At 42.2% G+C, this 8,303-nt stretch overlaps 2 protein-coding genes across 2 annotated transcripts in view; one reads left to right on the forward strand and one right to left on the reverse strand.

The window, feature by feature from the left end:
- Nucleotides 1-1,395, reverse strand: part of LOC107706823 (basic salivary proline-rich protein 1-like) — a gene marked incomplete at its 3' end in the record, with an annotated part of 4,765 nt that extends 3,370 nt beyond the window's left edge. Inside the window, exon 1 of the mRNA XM_016510654.1 lies at nt 531-1,395. Within this exon, the coding sequence (XP_016366140.1) occupies nt 531-1,124 (594 nt within the window). The remainder of the gene's footprint in view (nt 1-530) is intronic.
- Nucleotides 1,396-2,497: 1,102 nt separating this feature from the next.
- Nucleotides 2,498-4,926, forward strand: LOC107706828 (tubulin alpha-8 chain-like). The gene is made up of 4 exons (XM_016510658.1): nt 2,498-2,629; nt 2,736-2,955; nt 3,054-3,202; nt 3,900-4,926. The coding sequence occupies exons 1-4, from the start codon at nt 2,627-2,629 to the stop codon at nt 4,875-4,877; spliced, it is 1,350 nt and encodes a 449-aa protein (XP_016366144.1). The 5' UTR covers nt 2,498-2,626; the 3' UTR covers nt 4,878-4,926.
- Nucleotides 4,927-8,303: the final 3,377 nt, after the last annotated feature.

Genomic DNA, 8,303 nt, shown 5'->3' on the forward strand with positions numbered 1-8,303 from the left:
GTATATTGCCGTAGTCGTGTGTTTATTAGTCACGTTGAATCAATAAAAACTGTTGAATCTTCTGTTTATTCAGCTGCAGAGATAGGCATTTTCTGGGTTTCTTCTGCGAGGTGTATTTGGAGTTTCAGCGCGAGAGCGCCCTCTGGCCTTTGGATGGAGATTTACTGCTGATCACAGAACCGTGCTTCACTGAAAGATATGCATGACAATCGCTGCTTCATTTCGATTTATCGTGCAGCCCTAGTTACGGTGTTTTAATAATATAAATAGTATTAATTGCATTTCATCGCATCATGCCTCTACATTGTCCCAATTAAAAGTCGCCTTTTGCAAGAATTGTTACATTAATGTATGATATACGTATTTTGTTTACATTTGAGATGGTCAGCATCCTGTTGAGTCAACAAGAATTGCATTTTGGAATAATTGTGTAACAAAGCGAATCGTTAAGGAACCGTTAAGTCATTTCGAAGTGATTGACCAAATGGCTAACCAGACCAACACATTTCGAGACAAAAACATGTACTTACATGTGGGTCCATCTGTGGCATGTAATGAGGGTCTCGTAAACCATATTGCTCCATTTGGTCGAATCCAGGGTTCATCCTGTGGAAACCTGGCCCACCTTCAAACTCAGCCGGGTGGAAGCTCGCGGGTCTTCCCCTAAACTCAGGCGGACAGAAGTCTGGAGGTCTGTCACAAAACTCCGGAGAACGGAAACGCGGTCCATATTCAAGCTCTGGATGGTAAAAGCGCGGTGCTGGTGGTCTGTTCCCAAACTCTGGATGATGGAAACCTGGATCAGGTCCATCAAAACGCGGGCGAAATTCATGTCTGTCTGGAAAATCCATCGGGTGATAAGGCCCATCGTGCATCATGAATCCCGGCGCTTCGTGCATAAACCCTCGATCTCCTTCCATGTCGTCCATCATCATCATTCTGGGGGGCTGCGGTCCGAAGTCGCGATGGGGCGCAGGAAACCTCTGTCCAGGGGGGCCCATCCGGAAAACGGGAGCAGGACCGCGAGGTCTGGGTTGAGGAGGCGCTGGGGGCCGCATGCCTTGTTGTGGTCCAGGTCCTTGAGGTTGAGCTGCTCTCATTCCATTCTTGCGATTTTTCCCCATTTCCCAACAGCTTGCGCTTACTGGTTAGTAGCAAGTTGCTCAGTGAACAGCTAACGTTAGCAAACCGTGTCACGACCACGTTTGTTTGCGCACACAACCATGCAGATTTAGTACCGTTTACTTCACATCAACGCAAACAATGGCATAATAAAATTGTTGTAATACATTTGATTTGAGTTGTGAGCCACTCACTAGACGCAAACGAACGCTTAAAGGCAAAGGTCCACTGCACGAACTTACTCAAGCAAGAGCAACGCAAGCATTGAAGAGATCCAAATGGCCAGCGGATATGACGCAATAGATTCAAAATAAGAGTGCACAAAAAGAAGCTGGTGCCTGATTTGTATGTAATGTTATTTACAAACAAATAAGAAAGTAGCATAAAATATAAAGCAGACTCTAATGTAGACAATAATATTTTAGAGAAAATAGATATGATTATTCACTAATACACAATTCACTAAGTAACATGACAATAAAAAACATACATTTAAGCTTTTAATAAATATGAGGGCAGAGTGCCAGCTGCAATTAGAATGAATACAAAATACTTCTCCAAAATAAGTATTTTGGGCATAAAAGAAAATAATTGTAAGTCTATACGTACTTTAATATATATACCATGCTACTCAATGGTTAGTGTTGGTCTTTTTGGAATACTAACCATTGAGTAGCCACAATTATTTCATGACATACTTCCAATCAGTTTTTTTTTTTAAATAAATAAAATATGCTTTTAGCAATCAATCTCAAGTCTTCAATCAATCAATCAATCTTTACTTTATTTGTCTCTTAATGAGGGAAATTTGTTTTGGGCAATACAGGTAAAACTGCACAACAAAGTACCAACATCAATAATAACAATCACACAGTTGTGTCCCCTGAATTAGAGTCTAACAGCCTTGTAGCCAAAGGAACAAAAGAGTTTTTAATAACAGTTATATCTAGACACTGGAGTACGAAAATGTCGACCAGATGGAAGTAATTCAAATTCTTGCTGAAGCAAGAATTTGGATTCCTTATTAGCAATCCAATCCTTATTCCTTATAGGATTAAGGAGTATATGTAACTGTAATATCTTCATGCATAAGAGAGGAGACTGGTACGTTTAAACACGGAGTGAACTTTCATAATCTTACATTGTCTTACTTTTTCCCCTGAGAATTTAATGGCCTGATCTATTTGACAATAATTAATCTTGTGTAAGCTCAGCACAAACTGTATTGATTTCTTATTCAGTAACAACAAAGCTTGTGCGATAAAGCTTGTTCTGTTTTGAATCTGCAGGGCTACCGGTTCTCTCAGGTAGAGTTCGTTAAGAGCCACACCCTTCTAATTTGAGGCCAATATAAATCAAGATCAGGTGAGTGGTTTGATGTAGTTGTGGAGGTGAGCTGCTCTTAGAAAGATTACAGACTTTAGGTGATCAGGGTGGCGTGAAAGTGTCTTTTATAATTCCAAGGTTCTTAATTAGTTCCTGCTTGCTGTGATACTTGAGTAAAATGGTGAGATTACTGATGGTTATTTTCACTGTGTTATTAGTGCTGCCAATTTAGCACTTCCCTGCAGTTGACTTTTGTGTTTGTTTGTGGTTTGCCTCGGTCAAACCAGAGGGAGTGTATTTCCATACATATTGGTCAAGCAGGTATCCAGATGGGTAACTCCTGCTGGGAACTGTATTGTTTGGAGCACCGCTTCCAGCCAGATGGAACTATTGTTGCTGATGGCAGCTCTTTGACCGACTCCTCTTTTGGCACTTTCTTCAGTGAAACTGGTGCTGGGAAGTACGTTCCTCGTGCAGTGTTCATTGATCTAGAGCCGACAGTTGTTGGTAAGACTGAACCCCATTCAGGCTTCTTAATTATTAGAGAATCTTGTCCTTGTACTTCCAGTGTAGCTTTGTTCTTATTTCTTTTGTTTGACCTGCAGATGAGATCCGTAATGGACATTATCGACAACTGTACCACCCAGAGCAGCTCATCAGTGGCAAGGAGGACGCCGCCAATAATTATGCTCGTGGTCACTATACCATTGGCAAAGAGATCGTAGACTCTGTGCTCGACCGGATGCGCAAAATGGTGAGTTTACACTTTTAAAACGGTGGTCTCAAACTCAATTCCTGGAGGGCCACAGATCTGCAGAGTTTAGCTCAACTCTCACCTGCTTGTAAGTTCCTAGTAATCCTGAAGACCTTGATTGGCTGGATCAGGCGTGTTTGATTATGTTTGAAACAAAACTGTGCAGAGCTGTGGTCCTCCAGCAACTGAGTTTGAGAACACTGCTTTAAAATAAAGAAGTTCTTTATTGGCACTTACAGTTCAATGAAGAACCTTTTAATCCTGGGGTTCTCAACTCTGGCCCTCGAGATCCCCTTTCCTGCAGATTTTAGTTCCAACCCTAACCAAATACACCTGAACAAGTTAGGTCTTCAGGATCACTATAATGTTTTAGGCAGGGAAGTCTGATCAAGGTTTGAGCTAAATGCTGCAGGAATGTGGACCTTGAGGGCCAGAGTTGAAAACCTCTTCTAATCTTTTAACCTCCGTTGCGCAAAAGGCTCTTTTATAGTGGAAAAAAGGTTCTTTAGATCTATTCACATTTAAGAAAAAAATGGGTATTTTAAGAACTGTTCTTCAGGCGAACCCAAAATGGTTTTGTCCTTTCCTGCGAAAACACCCTTTTGGAAACTTTATTTTTAAGTGTTGTGACACTTTAGAGTCTTGAATTCCTGGTCACATCTGAATTCTCTCCCATTTCCCCTTGACTTCTCTTTAGGCGGACCAGTGCACTGGTCTGCAGGGGTTCCTGATCTTTCACAGCTTTGGTGGCGGAACAGGCTCTGGCTTCACATCTCTACTGATGGAGCGACTGTCTGTCGACTACGGTAAAAAGTCAAAGTTGGAATTCTCCGTATATCCTGCCCCACAAGTCAGCACTGCTGTGGTGGAGCCCTACAACTCTATCCTTACAACCCACACTACTCTGGAGCACTCCGACTGCTCCTTCATGGTGGATAACGAAGCCATCTTTGACATCTGCAAGCGAAACCTTGATATCGAGCGTCCCTCCTACACCAACCTGAACAGGCTCATCGCCCAGATCGTGTCCTCCATTACGGCGTCACTGCGCTTCGATGGAGCCCTAAATGTGGACCTTACGGAGTTCCAGACCAACCTAGTCCCATACCCACGCATCCACTTCCCGCTGGTCACCTACTCTCCCATAATTTCCGCCGAGAAGGCCTACCACGAGCAGCTCTCCGTCCCAGAGATCACCAATGCATGCTTTGAGCCGGCGAACCAGATGGTGAAGTGTGACCCTCGCCGTGGAAAATACATGGCCTGCTGTTTGCTGTACCGTGGTGATGTGGTTCCGAAAGATGTGAATGCTGCCATAGCCAACATCAAGACGCGCCGCTCCATCCAGTTCGTAGACTGGTGTCCCACGGGGTTCAAGGTTGGAATCAACTACCAGCCGCCCACCGTTGTCCCAGGAGGGGATCTGGCCAAGGTGCAGAGGGCCGTCTGCATGCTGAGTAACACCACTGCTATTGCAGAGGCGTGGGGCCGCCTGGACCACAAGTTTGACCTGATGTATGCAAAGAGGGCTTTTGTGCACTGGTACGTGGGTGAAGGGATGGAGGAAGGGGAGTTTTCGGAGGCGCGAGAGGACATGGCTGCTCTGGAGAAAGACTACGAGGAGGTTGGTGCCGATACCACTGAGGATGGTGGGGAGGATGAAGAGGAGTATTAAGTATGCAAAATGTTTGTACATTGAGTAAATAAACTTAAAAGCATCTGAACCCTTTTAGTTTGGTTCTTTGACTAGTTTTGCCTTCATTATCTTGATCGGATGTGGTTTAGTTGGGGTTTAGGGAGCTTAATTGAGCCACAGATTGGTGTGGGGTGTTTTCATGTCCAGTTAAAGGCCTATAAGTAACCGCCACATGCTAGTGGTTTCAACCGCTTCTTTGTGACGTGTGAACCAATCAAAAAAAAAATGGTTCTGATTCGTTTGCCTTAAGTTGCTGGAAGAGGGAGAGAGTTTTGTCATCTTTTAGGGTTTCTAAATTAGTAAGTCTAACTTGTGTTTTCTGTGGCTCTGCAGCTGAATGTGGTAATCTTAAATAAGTGGTCACATCTTGTAATATTTAAATGATTATTTTGGAGAAGGTGTAAAATGCTAATCAGAGCAAACCAACTATAGCCCATTATGTGGTATCGTTACGGTTTTAGGGTCCATCCTGAAACATTCAGTAGTTCCACAGATAAGAGTAGCTAAAAACAACCAAGTCTTTCAATCGTTTTCAGCCCATACTTGGTATGTGGAACGTTTTCATGTCCAGTTAAAGGCCTATAAGTAACTGCCACATGCTAGTGGTTTCAACCGCTTCAGACCGCTTCTTTGTGACGTGTGAACCAATCAAAAAAAAAATGGTTTAAAATACCATTATGTGGTATCGTTACGGTTTTAGGGTCCATCCTGAAACATTCAGTAGTTCCACAGATAAGAGTAGCTAAAAACAACCAAGTCTTTCAATCGTTTTCAGCCCATACTTGGTATGTGGAACTGCCACCGTAAACGCTTCATATTAAACGTTTAGATATTGCTGGGTGTACGCTGCTAGAAATTGTCTCTTTTTCTACTTGTTTGAAATGCACATTTCTTCAGGTCTTCATTGCCACAGTACACGGACTTCATATTATATTTGAGCTTTGTTGACTTTGGATGCAACTCTGAAGTAACGTTTCGTATTAAGTGTGCATAGTCTGGGATGTCCCCTTTAAGAATTAGTTATTCATGTTCTTTTCCCCTCTTAGTAGAATTGAGGTATCTAGGAATCTGTAAGGAATTTTTGCCTCAAATGCCAAAGTTAAAAAAAACAAACTACTAACCTTTCACCTAGTCTGCACGGAGTGTGGTGAATTCTCAATATAAAGCTATATATATATAATTTTTTTTTTTTTTGCCATTGCTTTTCAGTTGCCTTACAGAAGTCCTCATTATATACCCTAAATACAATAAAACAAATTCATAAGCAATGTAGTTAAGCCATTTATTTATTTTTTTCTCCTTTTGCAAATAATATTGGAATGGTGTACAAACATATCTACAGAGATCTTATAAATGGTTTGAAGTGTGATCTTAAGAGAGAATGTGAGAGGTGAGAATTACTCATTCGGAGTAACTCAAGTGGACAACAGAAAATGACTCCAATCAGACTACAACTCCAACAAACAATGCGACTGTGGACCATCAGCCCATTGTGAGGAAAATGAGATGCTCATGAGAAAAAGAATTTTCTGTTCTCTAGGAGGAAGTGGTATTATTTACCATAAAAGACCCTACATCAGGGATCCTCAAATCTGGCCCACGAGATCCACTTTCCTGCAGAGTTTAGCTCTAACCCTAATCAAACACACCTGAGTATGTAATCAATGTCTTCAGGATCATACGAAAATCACAGGTAGGTGAGTTTGATCAGGATTGGAGCTAAAATCTGCAGCGCATTGGTCCTCCAGGGCAAGATTTGAGGAACCCTGCCCTACATTATATCAAAAATCCAACTGAAGATCAACACTAGCTGATCAGATATTTTTTCCATGCAATAAATAAACGCTGATGTCTTAAAACGGTAAAATAGCACATTATCTGTGCTGTAGAGCAGTGGTTCTCAACTCCAGTCCTCGGGACCCACTGCTCTGCACATTTTGCATGTCTCCCTTATTTAACGCACCTGATTCCATGCAATAAATAAACGCTGATGTCTTAAAATGGTAAAATAGCACATTATCTGTGCTGTAGAGCAGTGGTTCTCAACTTCAGTCCTCGGGACCCACTGCTCTGCACATTTTGCATGTCTCCCTTATTTAACGCACCTGATTCAGATCATCAGCTAGTTAGGAGAGAGATCCATGAACTGAACTGAGCGTGTCAAATAAGAGACGCATACAAAATGTGCAATGCAGTGGGTCCCAAGGACTGGAGTTGAGAACCACTGCTGTAGAGGATCATGGTCTTCAGGATCCTTTTTTCAGTGGCGTCTCCACTGCTAATCCAGCACACTGCAGAGATGTCTGACGTACTTGTTTTCAAGATGTGTTTGTATTGGCTCATCTGCAAAGCGTCTATGGGATGTTTCCTGTCGGATGTTAAATAAAGATTTAGAAAATGTCTTGAAGATTTTCATTATATAGAATGTATGTAAAATTGTATCAGATGTTTGTACACAGCAGATGCTTTCCAGGGGAAACACTCTTTAAAAGACATCTTGGAGATGTGTGCTATCAGCATTCAAACCCCTCCAGATCCAGTCCAGCGAGTCCAGCATCAGGTCACAACAACAAAGTGGAGGTGACCGGTCAGGTTTATAACACCCTGCTATAAATAGTTGAAATTTCATGTCAACTACAATTGTTTTTCTTTTGACAGGTGACACTTTGAGCTGGTTAGACCACTTACAGAATGCTTGTTGGGGAGGATTCGGCTACGTCTATGAAAGGAAAAGCTTGAAGGATGGCCTTGAGGTATCATAAATTTCTTTAAGTATCTAGCAGATTGTTTTGTCACAATCATGGCTGCTTCAGAGTTTCCTCTGATCTGACAGCTGTTCTTGCCACGGCTGCTCCCGAGATTGCTGTGAAAACCTTAACTGTGGCTAGCAGAACTCAGTAGGTCTTATATTTACATTTACATTTAGTCGTTTAGCAGACGCTTTTATCCAAAGCGACTTACAAATGAGGACAATAGACGCAATCAAAATCAACAAAAGAGCAACAATATGCAAGTGCTATAACAAGTCTCAGTTAGCTTAAAGGTGACATATCATGAAAATCAGACTTTTCCAGGTTTTAAGTGCTATAATCAGGTCCCCGGTGCATCTACCAACCAAGGAAACGTGAAAAAGATTAACCCAGTAACTTTGTTTTGGGAAGCCTTTTTCTGCAAGCGTCTGAGAAAATGAGCGCGTCTGATTTCGCTCCCTTGGTGACGTGGCAAAAGGATCTCATTATAATATTACCGCCCCTTAATCTGTAAGTTTACACCCACAGCGCCGTTATTGTGTTTTCACAAGCTACAACTCTGTACTAGTTCTAATGCCACGGCGAAAGTTTGAGCAAAACACTCTAACTGTTCTGTCTCTGGCTGCACAGACGAGCACAGAACACTATTTACAGT

This window comes from Sinocyclocheilus rhinocerous, unplaced genomic scaffold, assembly GCF_001515625.1.
Source record: "Sinocyclocheilus rhinocerous isolate Xijiao unplaced genomic scaffold, SAMN03320098_v1.1 scaffold3858, whole genome shotgun sequence".
Classification (NCBI taxonomy): domain Eukaryota; kingdom Metazoa; phylum Chordata; class Actinopteri; order Cypriniformes; family Cyprinidae; genus Sinocyclocheilus; species Sinocyclocheilus rhinocerous.

Excerpts from the sequence above, each read along its gene's own strand:
- LOC107706828 (XM_016510658.1), top strand. Across the intron at positions 2,956-3,053 it reads TCTAGAGCCGACAGTTGTTG|ATGAGATCCGTAATGGACAT; the intron begins GTAAGACTGAAC and ends TTTGACCTGCAG. Across the intron at positions 3,203-3,899 it reads TCGACCGGATGCGCAAAATG|GCGGACCAGTGCACTGGTCT; the intron begins GTGAGTTTACAC and ends ACTTCTCTTTAG.